General features: G+C 44.1%; 1 protein-coding gene across 30 annotated transcripts in view; it reads right to left on the reverse strand.

Annotated features, from left to right (window-relative positions):
• The window catches only part of PTK2 (protein tyrosine kinase 2), a 327,553-nt gene that overhangs the window by 29,633 nt on the left and 280,274 nt on the right, over positions 1-17,646 (reverse strand). For all 30 annotated transcript variants that reach the window (XR_011645712.1, XR_011645713.1, XR_011645711.1 and 27 more), the window contains 2 exons: positions 11,865-12,089; positions 10,932-11,063 (listed from right to left, as the gene is read on the reverse strand). Coding sequence is in view for 26 of the 30 variants with exons in the window: in XM_071208058.1 (XP_071064159.1) it covers positions 10,932-11,063; positions 11,865-12,089 (357 nt within the window). In the remaining 4 variants the exon portion in view is untranslated. The remainder of the gene's footprint in view (positions 1-10,931; positions 11,064-11,864; positions 12,090-17,646) is intronic.

Raw genomic sequence — 17,646 nt, forward strand, 5'->3', positions numbered from 1 at the left:
GGCTGGCTGGCACTTCCAAGCCCCATGCACACCAGTGTCCCTAGGACGCTGGACAGACGTCAGGACGCTTCTCCTGTGCCCTCCAGGTGCGTCGCACCTTTACTCCAGGATGCCAAGCTTTACGTGCCATGTTGAGGTTTGAACCGCCGGCCTGGATCTCGTCCTCTGGCCTTCCTTTCTGCTCCCCCAGCTGCCTCCTAGACGTCTTCATTTGTGAATCCCACACACCCAGAACGGAAGTCACCATGCTCCCCTGAATCTGAGCCCTCATTCTGAATTTTATCTTTTGGTGGCACTACCTGCTGGCCACGAGACGTCATGTTTGTGGACACCAAAGCTAGAATTCCCCCCTGGATTCCTCCCTCTTTGCGGCGTCCTGTCACTGGCCCGGCCTCAGGGACTGTTGCTCCCCCGCTCTTCTCTCCCATGGTCCCTTCCGGCCTGGGCCCTCACCCTCATCTATCTGAACAACCGCCCCGGCTTCTTATCTGACCGCGCTACTGTCAATCTCGCGCTCTCCTCCACCAGGTGCTCAGGTGCTCAGGTGACCCGTCCAAAACGCTGCCTGCTTCAAACCTGCAGGTGCCCCCAAGGCCTGGGCCCAGGGCTGGCCGGCGTCAAAGCCAAGAGTGCACGGCAATGCCAGAAGCCTTTGAGCACGCGGCACACTCAGCGAGGTGCCCAAGGCCGCTCCCAGGTAGGGGCCCGGGACCCTGTGGAATATCCCACAAGGCACAGGACAGCCCCCGAAACCAAGACTTTTCTGGTCACAATGTCAAGAGTGCAGGGTCAGGGAAGCCCAGTCCTGGAACCATCACCACTCTTTGTGCCTTTACCGACCAATATTTAACACGTCTTAAAAACGCTGCCGCCCTTACAGCTAACTGGTGACTCGGGACCTGTACTGGACATCGCGGGTGAGTTTCATCGGTCCTTTTGTTTTCCTGTTTTAACAGTCTCTGGTAATACAGCAAGCGCGTCACAGTGAACAGGGCTACGCCAGGCTCTGTGGGGAGGTGGGGTTTACAGGGAGCGGGAGGAGGCAGCTGAAGGAGGGAAGTGCGTTCCAGGCGCGAGAAAAGCCGGCGTGGCGTGCACGCAGGCCTTGGGGTGGGCACATGGCCAGGAGGTGACCGCAAGAGGCTGGGTCTTGAGGACGGGGCAGGAGTGGAGGGGCCAGAGTGAGGTGGGGAGGGTCAGCCCACAGGCCAGAGGGCCGTGGTTGGGGGGCCTGGGAAAGGTCGCTGGCGGGTTTAGGGCAGAGGACGCATGGCCAGAAATAGCCCCGTGGCTGCGGCTGTGGCAAGGCAAACCGTGGAGCAGCAGCATTCCAGAGAGATCCCAATTTAAAACGCCCCGCGCGGGACACTTGGGTTCCCTTGCCCCCATTTCCAAACCTCTCGCTCATCTGCCCGGGTGCTCGGGCCGGGAACCCCAGCACCTTCCTGACCACCTTGCGGCTCCAGCCCCCACAGGGCTGGGGGTTCACTCCCTCTCCAGAGCCGGGGGGCCACTGCAGGCGGCGCTTCCCGGACTCCCCTGCCCCCGCGGCCCTTCTTCCAAACACCCTCCGGACCGAGCCAGAGGTAACGCTTACGCCCCTGCTCCTGCGGGGGCCCCTCGCGGCCCCGGCAGGCTCTGGGTGCTCGGGTCTCCCGTTCTTCAACGCCCCTGCTCCCTGCAGCCGCAGCGTCGGGGCCTTTGCACCCGCTGGAGCCCTCGGGCTGCAAGGGGCCTCCCTTCTTGCCCTCATTCTTTTTGATTTGGTTGCAGCTTCCGAGGGATCCTTTCTCAGGCTATACTCCTCTGCCCGCTGATGCTTTCCTTTAGAGGAGAGCTGACTGATGACTCGACTGTAGCTTTGGGTTTTCCCTTCTCTCCCCCACTAGAAGTGGAGCCCCACAAGGATGCATGTGTCAGTCTCGCTCGCCTTGTGACTTGGAACCCAGCACAGAGCTGGGACAGCAAAGGAAGGAATAACCTCTTGCCGGAGGCGCGGATGAGGAAGACTCTGCTCGGGAGAGGAGGGAGAGGCTGACGGGGAGTTCCAGTGAGACGTGACGGTGTGACTCAGGCCACGAGAACAGGCAGGAGGCACATGCCAAGACAGGCCAGGACCTGGGTGAACGGACGTGAGGGGAGGTGGGCGAGGAGGACACGCTGAAGGTTCTCCCTTGCTGGCCAGGGACATGACACAGAGATCACAGAAGGTGAGTCAAATCTGACTGGTGTTAAGCATTACAAAGTCAGTTTTGGACATGCTTGCTTTGAGGTGTTGATAAAACATCCATAAGAGCAGAAGACTGGAAACCAAATACCCAAATCAAAGGCAGGGGTGGATGACAACTCATTTTAGGAAATCAGTATTATTTTGATCCTGAAACCAACCATCAGAATGAAGAAATTCTTAATTATGAACAATACTACATTCCAAATGAAGTACCACAAACAAAACATACCACACAGCCTTGAGAAAATTATCAATTATGACCAGATAGGGATTTATCTCTGGAATGTAGGACTAGCATAAACCTAACAAAATTATTCACAAATTTATCATGTTAACAAGAAAATCATTAAGACTTAAATAATTACTTTGACTGTCACTAAAATATTCAGTAATTATAATCCATTCAGAAGGCTTCTTTAGAATATATTTAAAATACACAGCCAACATTACACTTAATGGAAACAAAAACATAAGTAATCAAGGACCTACTTAATACAAAAGTTGGCAACAGATAACTTGAGAAAATAAGGTACATAGCTAATACTGAAAACGAAAGAAAACTTATTTTAAAAGTGACTCAACTGCATTAGGAAAATCCAAGGCAGTCTGTCAAAAAGGCTTGGAAAAAATCAAGATAAATTCCTAAAAAGCAACTATATTCATTCACATATACAGAAATATACAACTAAAGAATTTGATGGAAATTAGGTAGCATTATAGCTGTAATAAAAAGCTCTGAATGAGCAGTAACTTACTAAGGGAGGCAAGACAAGTATTTAAAGAAAATTATAAAATCTATAAGGGAAAAACAGAAGTCATAAAAAAATTATGGAAATGTCCTGGGTTTTGAGCTAGGGAGATAAATATACCCAGATGGATATACCACCTAGGCTATCAGATAGATTTAATGCAAAACTAAGTAGAATCCCTGTTAACTTTACAAATAGATTATGAACATAATTTGGAAGAACAAACAGGTAACAGCATATTTTTTTAAAAACTTACAAAATACTATAGGCACAGCATGATAATGGTGTTAGCAAAGTCACATAAGCAGAATTTAGAACTTATTTCAAAGGGACAATTATCAAATATATATTCGATTGGATTTTAAAAAATTATTTTTATTCTATTGGATTTTAAAGAAAAAAGACGTTTGTAAAATAGGTTCAAAATAACACATACTAATCATGATATGGATTAAACATCATGAATATTTTATTATCTATGAAGAAAAATTAACCTATTCTTAACAATATAGACTAACAAACATAAAATGAACATCAAAATGACAATTAAAGGGAAGTGGACTTGGCCCAATGGATAGGGTGTCCGCCTACTACATGGGAGGTCTGCGGTTCAAACCCCGGGCCTCCTTTTTTTTTTTTTTTTTTAAAGATTTATTTATTTATTTAATTTCCCCCCCTCCCCTGGTTGTCTGTTCTTGGTGTCTATTTGCTGCGTCTTGTTTCTTTGTCCGCTTCTGTTGTCGTCAGTGGCATGGGAAGTGTGGGCGGCGCCATTCCTGGGCAGGCTGCTCTTTCTTTTCACGCTGGGCGGCTTTCCTCACGGGTGCACTCCTTGCGCGTGGGGCTCCCCTGCGTGGGGACACCCCTGCGTGGCAGGGCACTCCTTGCGTGCATCAGCACTGCACATGGGCCAGCTCCACACGGGTCAAGGAGGCCCGGGGTTTGAACCGCGGACCTCCCATATGGTAGACGGATGCTCTAACCACTGGGCCAAAGTCCGTTTCCCGACCCCCCGGGCCTCCTTGACCCGTGCGAAGTTGGCCCATGCACAGTGCTGATGCGCGCAAGGAGTGCCCTGCCATGCAGGGGTGTCCCCTCTGTAGGGGAGCCCCACGTGCAAGGAGTGCGCCTTGTAAGGCGAGCCGCCCAGCATGAAAGAAAGTGCAGCCTGCCTAAGAATGGTGCCGCACACACGGAGAGCTGATGCAACAAGATGACGCCAACAAAAAGAAACACAGATTCCCGGTGCGGCTGACAACAATAGAAGTGGACAAAGAAGAACACACAGCGAATGGACAGAGAGCAAACAACTGGGGGGAGGGGAGTGGAGAGAAATAAATAAAAAAATAAATCTTAAAAAAGGAAAAAGATTTTCATTCTATACAAAGAATTACAGCATACATCTACAGATATAATTGTACAAGTATTGAAAACTTAGAGTATTACTATATTGTACTGGAAAAGACCTAAATGTCCATTAATAACTAACAAGTTAAATAAATTAGGATGCATGTTATAAAGAGTGATATATATCTATACGTGATTATCTGGAAAGATCTTAGTAAGATTATAATACTATTAAAGTTTAAAATATATTAAATGAAATAAGTCTGGTCCTGACTGCTCATTTATAATCCACTGCAGTGAAGAAAAGAAGGGACACACACACACAATAAAAACTCTCAGGAAACAAGGAAGAGAGGGAAGGTGGCTCAGCCAGCTAACATCATATCTAAAGGTTAAAGACAAACGCAGAGGGGAACCTCCTCACCACATCCATTCAGTATTTCCTGGAGGCCATAGTCAGTGCAATAGGCAAGAAAAAGAAATGACTGGAGAGGAAGAAGTAAAACCATCTTTATTTGCAGATGATATAACTATGAATGTAGGAAATTCTAAGGAATACACACACACACACACACACACACAACAACAGGTTGCAGGATACAAGTCAATAAAGGAAAAATCAATTTTATTTCTATATCCTGGCAAAAAAACGATTGGAAAATGAAAGCTAAAACAGTTCTATTACAATTGCATCCAAGAATATGAAATATTCTTAGGAATAAATTTAACAAAATATGTGCTCAAAAAATCTATGCTAAAAACAAAAACAATGCTAAAAGAAATTAAATGGAGATAGACCATATTCACGAATTGGAAGTCTTAACGTTGATATCAATTCTCCCAAAACTGGACCAAGGATTCAATGCACTTCTGGAAAAAAAAATCAAGTAGGTTTTGGGGTAGAAATTGATGTGATTCTGAAATTAAAAGCCAAAATGAGCTTGAAAAAGAACAAAGTTGGAGGGCTTAAAATGACCCATTTTTAGGACAGAAACCAAGAATGTTTTATTGGCAAAGAGACAAAGAAATCAGAGAGAGACCCAAAACAGACCCATATATATACGACCAAATGATTTTTTAACAAAGGCACTGGAGCAGTGCTGGAACTGGATGTCCATATGGGGAAAATAACAAACCATGACCTTACATCATATATGAAAATAAATTGAATGGATCACAGACCTAAATGTAATAGCTAAAGAATAAAGCTTCTAGAAGAAAACACTGATGAATATCTTCACAACCTTGAAATTGGCAAAATTTTCTTAGTATACAGAAAGTACTAACTACAAAAGAAAAAAAGTGAAAAAAGAATTTTACCAAAACTTCACCATAAGATGACACCATTAAAAAAATGAATAAGCAACTCACAGACTCACAGATTTGTAATACATATATGACAAAGGATTTATATAGAGAGCTCCTCTATCTCAGTGGTTAAAAAGAGAAACCACCCAATTAAAATATGGGTAATACAGGAACAGATACATTGCAAAGGATGACTTACAAAAGAAAATGATGGTCAATATCGTTGGTCACCAGGGAAATGCAAACTAGAATCATGAGATGCTTATATACTGCTAATATGGCTAAAGTTAAGAAGACTGACAACGGTAATCGCCGGCAAGGATGTCAAGCAAATGGAATACTCACTCATTTGCTTGCTGGGAGTGTAAAATGGTAAAACCATTTTGGAGGAATATTTGGCAGTTTTTAGTAAAGGTAAAGTCACACCTACCTATGACCCATTACTTCACTCCTAGGTATTTTCCCAAGAAAGATGGAAATATACGTTCACACAAAGGCACTACAAGAATAATCATAGCAATTTTATTCATTAAAGCCCAAACCTAGGAACAACAGACTGTGATAAATTTATACAACAAAAAGAATGAACTACTAGTACACAGAACAACATGAATAAATGTCAAAAACATCAGGCTGAAAGAATGAAGCCCGGTGCAAAAGAGAATATACTGTATTATTGCTTTTATATGAAGTTTAGGAACAAGCAAAACTCATCTATGGGGACAGAAATTAGAGCAGTGCTGGCCTTGGGGCTGCCGCTGGGGGACTCGCCCAGGCAAGGAAGCTATCTGGAGTGATGAAAATGTCCTACATCTTTTTTTTTTTTTTAAAAGATTTATTATTTATTTATTTAATTCTCCTCCCCTCCCTCGGTTGTCTGTTTTCTGTGTCTTTTTGCTGCGTCTTGTTTCTCTGTCCGCTTCTGTTGTCGACAGCGGCACGGGAAGTGTGGGCGGCGCCATTCCTCGGCAGGCTGCTCCCTCCTTCGCGCTGGGCGGCTCTCCTTATGGGTGCACTCCTTGCGCGTGGGGCTCCCCTACGCGGGGGACACCCCTGTGTGGCACCGCACTCCTTACGCACATCAGCACTGCGCATGGGCCAGCTCCACACGGGTCAAGGAGGCCCAGGGCTTGAACCGCGGGCCTCCCATGTGGTAGACGGACGCCCTAACCACTGGGCCAAAGTCCGTTTCCCTGTCCTACATCTTGATGGGGCAGGAGTTACATGCGCTTACACACTTGTCAAAATCCATCAATTGTATACTTAGGACTTGTGCATTTCACATTGCAAATTACCTCAATTAAAAAAAAAAAACCTCTGACCAGTCAGCAGAGTAAACACACATCTTGAACCTTTCATTTAGAATATCTGTAATCAGAAAACTAGTGAATGTTTGAATTCATTATCTACTTCCCAATGAAGATGTTATGCTCTACTAGCTATGTGCTGTTCCTAGAATAAAGACTTGTGACCCCATGTCATTACATACTTGAGTCCCTGCCTGGAATGTTATTTCCTGAGCCTGTTTGCTTAGGAAATTCCATTTTCCTTTAAGCCTTGGTCAAGCATTATCTCAGCTCTGTGCCTTCCCTGACTCCCAGGCACACACAGGCTCCTCTCCTGCCTTCACTGCACTCGACTTCCTCACAGCAAAGTCGCAGCAGTGGCATTCCATGGCTTTTAGCGACAAACCCTCTGTTCAAATGCCAACTGTACAAAGAACTACAAAGTTAAAGGTACTAACTCTAGTTTGGATAATTTGTAACATTTAATTACAAATCAAGAGATAAAAGGGCCAAGAAATTTTAAAGTAGGATTAGGGAATGGCAATTGTATTCTTAGAAAAGATTCAATAACTAAATTGATTCACCTAGATTAGTATTAGCAAATAATAATATATTTACAGCTTGCCTTGTAATCTCCAAAACTGCGTTAATTTCAATAAAATTTGAAAGCATAGAATGAAACTTTTGTTCCAAAGGTCAATCACTGGCAGGGTCTATCAGCTTTTCCTATTTTTTACTATAAATACACATACATGACACCGACAGGTTTGGCATCTGCCTGCGCTAGTGGGGCCGGGCGCACAACGGCAAGGACCCCAGAGCTGGGACCGGGTCGCTTAGCTGTGAATTCTAGCTCTTCCACTTACTAGCTGGGTGACCCTGGACAATGTACTTCACCTCATTTATAGAATGGGGATAATAATGGGATAGGTCCACATTCCTTCACCAGCATTTCCAAAATCTTTTTAAAAATGTGCTGAAAATGGAATTTTTTTTTTGGGTACCGGGGTCAGAGATTGAACCCAGGACCTCATATGGGAAGCCAGTGCTCAACTACTGGGTCACATCAGCTTCCTTGACTTGGCCTTTTCATTCGTTTCTGTTTTTTTTTTTTTTTTCAGGAGGCACCAGGATCTGAACCCAGGACCTCCCATGTGGGAGGTTGGAACTCAACTGTTGAGCCACATCTACTTGTTCCCACTCCCTGCTTTTTAGAAAGTTTGTTGCAAACTCACTTGGTGGCAAAATCTGACTTGAACTGATGTGAGCGATTTTACGGTCTTTATTTTTACCTGCTGACTTCACCAGTCATGTTTTGCTGTAGAACTAATAGTGCATTTGACTACAAGCCATTACTGGAGATGCAGCACATGCATCATATTTCATTAACTTTCTAGGGTTACTATTATTACTACTGTTTGTTACTGAGCTATTAATTCTTAAACTAGGACAAGAGTGTGTGCTTGCCAATGTGTGTCAGCCCTGCCTGGCATCTGAGAGTGGAGCACGTGTGACACTTGCAAACCTAAATTTTAAACAGGTTGAGAAGGGCCTGCTTCCTGATGTGATCTCTTTCTGAGATCACGTATGTACATTAAGACAGCAGGTTTCCTGAGGTCAGTCCCAGACACACCCTGCAGTGAGTGCAAGTTCATTAACTGGCCGTCTCCAACAGGTTAAAATGCATCTCAGCAAACTCGAATGTGAAAGTTGCTTTAATTGTAAACTACAGTTTAAAAAACAAAAACCACATATACAGAATGAATTCAAATGTTGATGAACTCTGTATAACACAGTTTGAATGCCACTACCTTATAGTACTATTAATTGCCAATTTAAACATTCTGTGCCAATAAGGACTTAAGCAATTTAAGCACAGGGGCTGTATCTTCTACTCACTGGTATCTAGTCACTTGGCATCGAGCTCAACACAGAGCCGGCAGCAGTGAATGCTGACTGAATTAAAGCCTGAGGGACCGAATTTGGACAACCCCTGTAAAAGCACTGATCAAGATGCTGTGGAGGGAAGCAGATCTGGCTCAACAGATAGAGCATCCGCCTACCACATGGGAGGTCCAGGGTTCAAACCCAAGGCCTCCTGACCTGTGTGATGAGCTGGCCCATGCGCAGTGCTGATGCGCACAAGGAGTGCCGTGCCATGCGGGGGTGTCCCCTGCGTAGGGAAGCCCCATGTGCAAGGAGTGTGTCCTGCAAGGAGAGCCTCCCCGTGCAAAAAAAGTGCAGCCTGCCCAGGACTGGCGCTGTACACATGGAGAGCTGATGCGGCAAGATGGTGCGACAAAACGAGACAAAGATTCCCAGTGCTGCTGACAAGAATCCAAGCGGACACAGAGATCAGACAACGGGCATGGGAGGAAGGGAAGAGAAATAAGTAAAAAATAAATCTTAAAAAAAAAAAAAAAGATGCTGTGGAAACAATCTTGGCTCCTTTGGGCTGTGTTTCTTCTCGGACTCCTTAGGGGCACGTTGCAACGAGAGTGGGCAGGGACTTGTCCCTGGCCGTGGCCCGGAGGCTGAGGGGAACCAGACGTGCTTGGCACCAAACAGTAAGTCCCAAAGGGTCCTTGTCTCAAGTGACACAGAGGACTGCCTTGTCCCACCACTTCCTCTCTGTTTGAACCCAAGGGAATGTTGAAGGGAGCTGCTGAAAAGAACTGCCCTAAGCAAGACATTTCCCATCCGCAACTGCAGACCCATCTGCGAGGGAGCAGCATCTGTCAGAGCGAGAGCAGGAGGAAGGCAGGGAGGCAGAGCCTGGGGTTCGCGCCGGTCACGCTCCACACCCTGCAGTGGCACGGCAGGGGCTTCACGTGCAGTGGACGCATGGGAGTGCTTTCTGCGGAACTTGGGGTAACGCAAACTCCACAGAGATGCTGACACGCTGAGCCAGGAACGCCCTCCTAAAATCTTAGACGTTTACCCCAAAGAAATAATCCAAAAAAAAGCAAACAGCCACATCAATGGAGGCATTATTTAATTTAGCACTATTTATAAATGCAAAGCCTGAAAGTAACCTAAATTGACCAAAGCAAAGGAACTATCTTAATAAATGCTGATATAGGATCATGACAAAAAGTTTTTAAAAAGGAACTTAGAAGACCGGAGGAACTTGGAAAAGGTGGTATAACTGGAAAAATAGAAAACTAAATATTACATACACCAGGTAGAAATTAAGTCTCCAGGGGATAAGGACTAGAGGCAGCATACAAAAATGGAAATAATTTTATTGTGTTCAAGTAGTGGGATTATAATATTACTTAAAAATATTTTTAATGCAGTAGTAGTATACTTATGAAGGAGAAGATTATTTTCAGGAGAGGCATAATGAACTACTAAGTGGCCAAGGGCAACTTACTTGCAAATGGTTCAGCAAACAAACCACCCAGACAACTCCCCCCAACGCCAACAGGTGGAGATGAAGTTGGGGGAGCAAAACATTAACCCCTGCTCAACTGAGGCGATGGGCAGGTGGGTGTCAACTGTGCTTCTTTCAACTTTTACGTGTGTTTGAAAAAGGCAAAGGTTGAAGAAGTCCTTAAGGTAGCAATTATGTTGGCTTTTCAATTAAAAAACAATAACAAAAACTACTGCGACCTTTGCTCCGGGTTGTTCTAACCCTGCAGGGAGCGCCTGGTGCTCCTGCCATGACCACATCAAGAGGCGCTCTGCTGCCTCCGTTCCACAGAGCGCGCAGCAGGGGGAGCCTGGCGCTCTCCCGGGCCCTGTGGTGGGTAAGCGTAGCCCAGGATGCATGGTCTCAACGGACACTACCTTATCTGCTGCTCAAATAAGAAACAGGGATAAAACCAGAGACTCTTTCAGGTGACTTACACTGGTCAAAACCCAGTGGACTCAGTGACAAGGGTTTGTGAACCTGCTATGCCAAGATTTAGGGACCAGACGGAAGACTCTGCCCTTTGGCAGAGACCTTCCGCGATCATTTGCAGTATGAGCAGACAGCAGGGTTTGGGCTGTGGGGGAGGTAATTACCAGGAACCTCTCCTCTTTCTCCAGCCAGCGCTGATCTTCTTCCATTTCCTGCTGCTGTCGCATCAGCCGCTCTTCCATCAGGTGTGTGGGCAACACCTGCCCGATCCCGCGCATGTCCAGGGCTGCAGAGTCCTAAAACAGCACAGGCAGGCTCAGGAGCCAATTCCCGGAACCACTGCCTCTCTGGGTAATTCTCAGGAAGATTAAGCACAATAGCAAGGGTAGGGCAATCGGTGCTCAGACTCTGCTGGTGGGAATAACTCCTCTGGAGGCTGCCATTTCATAACTCGTGCTGAGCATCTTTAAAAAGTATACAACTCTTCAGTGCATAATCCACTTTAGGGATTTATTCTAAAGAAGTAATCAAAGATATGTGCAAAGAATGCATTATTGACAACAGTGAAAAAAGCAGAAAAAATCTAGAAGTAAAATAGAAGGATTAAATATGACATACACATAGTCTGGAGTACTAACTTTTAGACATGTTTCCTCTACGTACAAGAACATGACTGGCAGACACTTATAGATGCTCTTTGAGTCAAAGACGTACTTTTATAGTAGGGTTGATATTTCAAATAGCACAGGAGTAGTTCATGATTCATGATTTTACCAGGAAAATTTAAAAATTAACATGGTCCACAGAGCTGGAGGCTATTTCCCTGCTGCTTCTTTCGCATCATGGATCCAATAATTATGTTCACTTTAGGATTCTGCCTTTCAAATGAATAGGCTAATGATTGCAGCGTGTCTCCTTTGGTACTTGTCTTAGTAAAAAAAATATTCACAAAATCAGGATGCATTTGAGTAGATGGGGTTACTTGATCTTAGAATTTGGCCATCAAAATTAAGACTCTTTAGGATTTCAGAACTCAAGGGTACTTTGGGCCAAGCTTCCTCAGGTAACAAACTGAACCCTAAGAACATTCAACTCACCTCCATGCCGGGCTGCCACATCGAGATCTCCTGAGATCTGTGATTCCAAGAATCTGTTTGGTCCAGAAGTGATGCCTGACCCGGGTAGATGCTGCCAGCCATGGCTGGGATTCCATGGGAGCCAGCGTAGCCAGAGACTTGGTAATGATTGGTCTGTGCCATGTGCTGCGGGCTGGGGTAAAATCCTTCACTCGACCTTGGACTGGGATAGCCAGGTCTGCTGGGCTGTGGAGAATCAACAGAGCGTCATGATTCAGAATGCTGATTACTCTAGTAAATCTATGTTTAAACGGAAGGAATGTTACTGAGAGTCTACGGTGGTGGGCCTGAGAGTCCCATCCACCAGCCATGTGGGATCGAAGACCGCTCTCAACTGAGAGGTGGAGTGGGCTTTGCCACCCCAGCGTCCTCAGAGTGGACTTGCTGGTGTTCTACCATAGAACTATCGTGCCTCTAGCAACGGATGAAATTGTAGCATTGATGTGGAGACAGTGGCCATGGGAGTTGCTGAGGGCAGGGAGAGGGAGAAGGATATGTGATGTGGGGGCATTTTTGGGACTTGGAGTTGTCCTGAATGATACTGCAGGGACAGATGGAGGACATTATATATTCTGCCATAGCCCACTGAATGCACTGGGAAAGAGTGTAAATTACAGTGTAAACTATAATCCATGCTGTGTAGCAGTGCCCCAAAATGTATTCATCAATTGCAATAAATGTACCACACTAATGAAAGAAGTTGTTGTGGGAAAAGTGGGGAGTATAGGGAGTGGGGCATATGGGAACCTCTTATATTTTTTAATATAGCATTTTGTGTGATCTATGTATCTCTTTAAAAATAAATAAAAATTATACTTAAAAAAAGATATTTCTCTAATAGATGTTTGGGACAGTTTGAATTTTGTGAATCCAAGAAGATTATGTACTTAAACCAATCTATTCCTGTGGGTATGGGGTCCTTCGATAGCATTAGACTCATTTTAGATGACTTGATTAGACTGCTTTTGATTGGACTATCTCAGTGAGGCACGAGCCAGCTTGGGTCTCCACCCTCTTGCTGGGTCTTTTATAAACAGAGACACAGAGGGGCACAGAGGCAAAGGAAGCTGCCACATTAATCATGCCAAGTGAGAGAGATGACTGCAGGAAAACAGAGGGCCCCGGGGGCTGACAGAGGTCCCGGGTCTGGACCCAGCACAGCACTGGGGCATGGAAAGAGGCCCCCGAGGGGCTGGGCCCGGGGAGCAGCTCCAGCTGGGCTCCGGGAGCGGGACTGAGTGACGGGGGCCCAGGGGGGAAAGCTGAGAGCTCGGCAGAGGTCCCTCGCGCGGCAGCGGATGCTGGTGAGAAAGTATCTCTGATGGTGCCTGCTTTGAAATGTCATGGCCTCTGAACTGTTAAGCTTTCACCCTAAATAAAATTCCCATTATGAAAGCCAACCTGTTTCTGGTACTTTGCATCAGCAGTCCTTTGGCAAATTAAGACAAGTTTAGATGAAAAGAATGACAAAAGACTTAATTTTTGATAATGCCAAGACAATTTACTGGGGGAAAATAGTTATTTTTAACAAATAGTGCTTGGATAAGGAGACAGCCACATGTAGAAGAATGAAGTCGGACAACCCCCACCTCATATCACACACAAAAAATGAACTCAAAGTGGATCACAGGCCTAAATGTAGGAGCTAAACTGTACAACTTGTAGAGGAAAACATAGGAGTACATCTTTGTGATCTGGGTTAAGCAATGATTTCTTAAATATGACATCAAAAAGCATCAGCAACAGATGCGCGCAAGGAGTGCCGCGCCACGCAGGGGTGTCCCCCGCGTAGGGGAGCCCCACGTGCGAGGAGTGCGCCCCGTAAGGAGAGCCGCCCAGCGCGAAAGAAAGTGCAGCCTGCCCAGAAAGCCCACACTTCCCGTGCTGCTGACGATTACAACAGAAGCGGACAAAGAAACAAGATGCAGCAAATAGACACAGAGAACAGACAACCGGGGGGGGGGGGGGGGGGGAATTAAATAAATCTTTTAAAAAAAAAAGCATCAGCAACAAAAGAAAAAATAGATAATTAGACCTAAACAAAGAAAATGAAAAAGAAAACCCACAGAAGGGAGAAAATATTTGCAAGTCATTTACTGATATGGAACTTGTATTGGATTATATAAGGTACTCTTACAAGTCAACAATAAAAAGACAAATAACCTAATTGAAAATGGGCAGACAACCAGCAAGATGGCAGCAGAGTAAGAGCTCCCAGAGTCAGCTTGTGCTATAGGGCGGTTAGTAATCCCCCAGAGGTCTCTAAGGTGCCCGTTTAGGGGCTGTAGAGGACCAGAACGGCATCCTGCAACATGCCTGAAAAAAACGGAAAGCCAATACTGCTCACCTGCAGAGAAGAGGCCCTGGACTGCAGCCCTTGCCTAGGTTTCAGTTCCACCTCCAGCAGGGAGGAGGTAGTGGGGAGCCCTGCACCAGCCTCTCTAGGTAACTGCAGGAACATCTTCAGGCTGGCACAGACTCAACAGTCGGAAATCCACCAGGGCAACTGCGATCATTTTGGACCCGCACTGCATAGCCTGCTGCTCACACCTGCAGCTCCATCCCTGCCCCAGGCAGGGGACAAAAGGGTGTGAGGCTTTATCAGTCTCTCTGGGCAACTACACAGTCTAGGCCAGCATGACTTGGATTATTCCACACAGCTGTGACTCTGTCCCTCCTTGTGGCAAAGGAGAAAGTTGTGAGAAGCTTCATGGGTCCTTGGGGCAATGTGGGCAGCTCGAGCCTCCACAGCTTACAGCACCAACTACATCCTTGGCTCCTACTACACAACCAGCGAGAGAGAAAGGACAAGAATGCCCTACATTAAAGAGAAAAGCTGCATCCAGAATAAATACATCGAGTAAGCCAGATGCTAAGAAACCAACAAAAAATTACAATCCACACCAAGAAATAGGAAGATATGGCCTAGTTAAAGGAACAAGATAAGCCTCCAGATGACATAAAGGAGTTGAGACAACTAATTATAGATGTTCAACCAAATCTCCTTAATAAATTCAATGCGATGGCTAAAGAGATTAAGGATATTAAGAAAACATTGGATGAGCACAAGGAAGAATCTGAAAGCATACACAGAAAAAAGAAGGTCTTACGGGAATGAAAGGTGTAATAAATGAAATTAAAAATACACTGGAATCATATAATAGCAGATTTGAGGAGGCAGAAGAATGAACTGGTGACCTTGAAGAAACAGCCTCAGACAGAAAGCAACCAGACAAAAGAACAGATGAAGAAAAGAATGGAAAAAAGTGAACAAGTTCTCAATGAACTAAACAGCAGCAGAAGACATGCAAACATATGTGTCCTGGGTGTCCCAGAAGGAGAAGAGAAGGGAAAAGGGGTAGAAGGAATATTTAAAGAAATGACAGAAAATTTCTCAACCCTATCAAAGGACATGGATATCCATGTTCAAGAAGTGCAACGTACCGTCATCTGAATAAATCTGAATAGATCAACTCTGAGACACATATTAATCAGAATGTCAGATGCCAAAGACAAAGAGAGAATTCTGAGAGTAGCAAGAGAAAAGCAATGTATAACATATAAGGGATACCCAATGAGATTCAGTGCTGACTTCTCATCAGAAAGCATGGAGCCAGGAAGACAGTGGTGTGATATCTTTAAGATACTGCAAGAGAAAAACTTCCAGCCAAGAATCTTATATCCAGCAAGATTGTCTCTTTCAAAAATGAGGGCAAGTTTAGAACATTCATAGATAAACAGAAGCTGAGTCTATAACCAGGAGACCAGTTTGCAGGAAATACTAACGGGTGTGCTACCGTCTGAAAAGACAGGAGAGAGAGGCTTGGAAGAGAGTTTAGAAATGAGATTGTATCAGTAAAAGTAACTAAAAGTGTCAGAAGAGTGGTGAAAATAAAATATGACAGATAAAACCCAAATATTTTGGAATAAACTTAATGAATGATATAAAGCACTTGTATTCAGAAAACTACAATTCATTGTTAAAAGAAATAAAAAAAGACCTAAATAATTGGAAGAACTTTCCATGCTCATAGATTGGAAGACTAAATATCATTAAGATGTCAATTCTACTCACATTGATATATAGATTCAATGTAATCCCAATAAAAATTCTACTAGCATTTAAAGAATAAATAGAAAACATGATTATCAAATTTATTTGGAAGGGTTAAGTTGTCCAGAATCACCAGAAACATCTTTAAAAGGAAAAGTGAAGTTGGAGGACTCTCATTTCTGGACTTTAAATCATATTACCTAGCTACAATGGTAAAACAGTATGGTACTAGCATAAAGACAGACACACAGATCAATGAAACCGAACTGATAGTTCAGAAATAGATCCTCAACTTATATGGTCAAGGGAGTTTTGACTAGCCTGTCAAACCTACCCAGCTTGGGCAGAACAGTCCATTCCACAAATGGTGCTGAGAGAAATTGAATATCTACAGCCAAAAGAAGGAAAAAGGACCCCTGTTCTCCACCTTATACAAAAATTAACTCAAAATAGACCCAAAAAAAAAAAAAAAAAAAAAAAAAAAAACCCACAAAACCAACACTAAATATAAAAGCAAGAACCAAAAGTTTCTAGAAGAAAATGTAGGAAAATACCTTCAAGACCTGGTGGTAGGTGGAGGATTCATAAAGGAGGTAAGAGGAGGACTGAGATGGACTATTGATGTTTCATGTGTGTAGAAGTACTTCACTGCAAAAGTATGGAAATGTATAGAGTTGATAGTAACACATGATAGTAACAGCTAGTTTACAAATGGGAATGTGGCTGAAAAGGGTAGTCTAGGGATGTAAATGCCAACGGAAAGAAAGCTGGAGAATAATCTAGGGACTGACACAGTAAACCCAGAAGTAGATGAGAATTGTGGCTGACGGCATTATCTCATAATCTGTAGTAAATGTACTAGCATGGTGTGGTGTGTTAATAGAGGATGCTGTATCAGAATTCCGCACATGTGTGATTACTTTGTAAGTTTACAACTTTTGTAATGAAAATATATTAAAAAATAATAATAGGGTGGGTTGGGGGAAAAATACACCAAATATAAGACTTTGGTTAGTAGCAATATTTTGAGGATGATCTTCAATCATTAGTTAAAAATGTTTCATAACAATGTAAGGTATTGGTGGTAGGGCGAGGTGAGGTATGAGAGCCCTGTGTGATGTTACGTATGTTTGTTTTATAAGTTCACAACTCTTACTATACACTTATTGTTTATGTATGTTTATGCATCAGTGATATACTTCAGTAAATTTAAAAAAATGGGCAAAGAATCTGAATCTGAGTTTCTTCTAAGAAGAGATACAAATGGCCAATAAGCACATGAAAAGAGGCTGAACATTATCATTTAGGAAAATGTAAATTAAAACGAGATACTACCTCATACTCACCAGGATGATTAAAATAAAGACAATAACAAGGCTGGTGAGGATGGGGAGAAACTGAAACCCTGTACACTGCTGGTGGGAATGTAAAATGGTGTGATTGTTGTGGGTAAGTCTGGCAGTTCCACCAATAGTTAAAACATAGAGTTACCAGGCGACTCAGCACTCTACTTCTAGATATATCAAAGAGAAATAAAATATGCACATATAAAAACTTGAGCATGAATATTTGCAACCGCATTATTTACTAATAGCCCAAAGCGGAAGCAATCCAAGTGTCCATCATTGGATAATGGATAAAAAGGTGGTCTACCCATAGCCTCAACTTCCCCACATCTGGGAAATAATT

This window comes from Dasypus novemcinctus, chromosome 14 (genome assembly GCF_030445035.2).
Source record: "Dasypus novemcinctus isolate mDasNov1 chromosome 14, mDasNov1.1.hap2, whole genome shotgun sequence".
In the NCBI taxonomy this organism is placed as follows: Eukaryota; Metazoa; Chordata; class Mammalia; order Cingulata; family Dasypodidae; genus Dasypus; species Dasypus novemcinctus.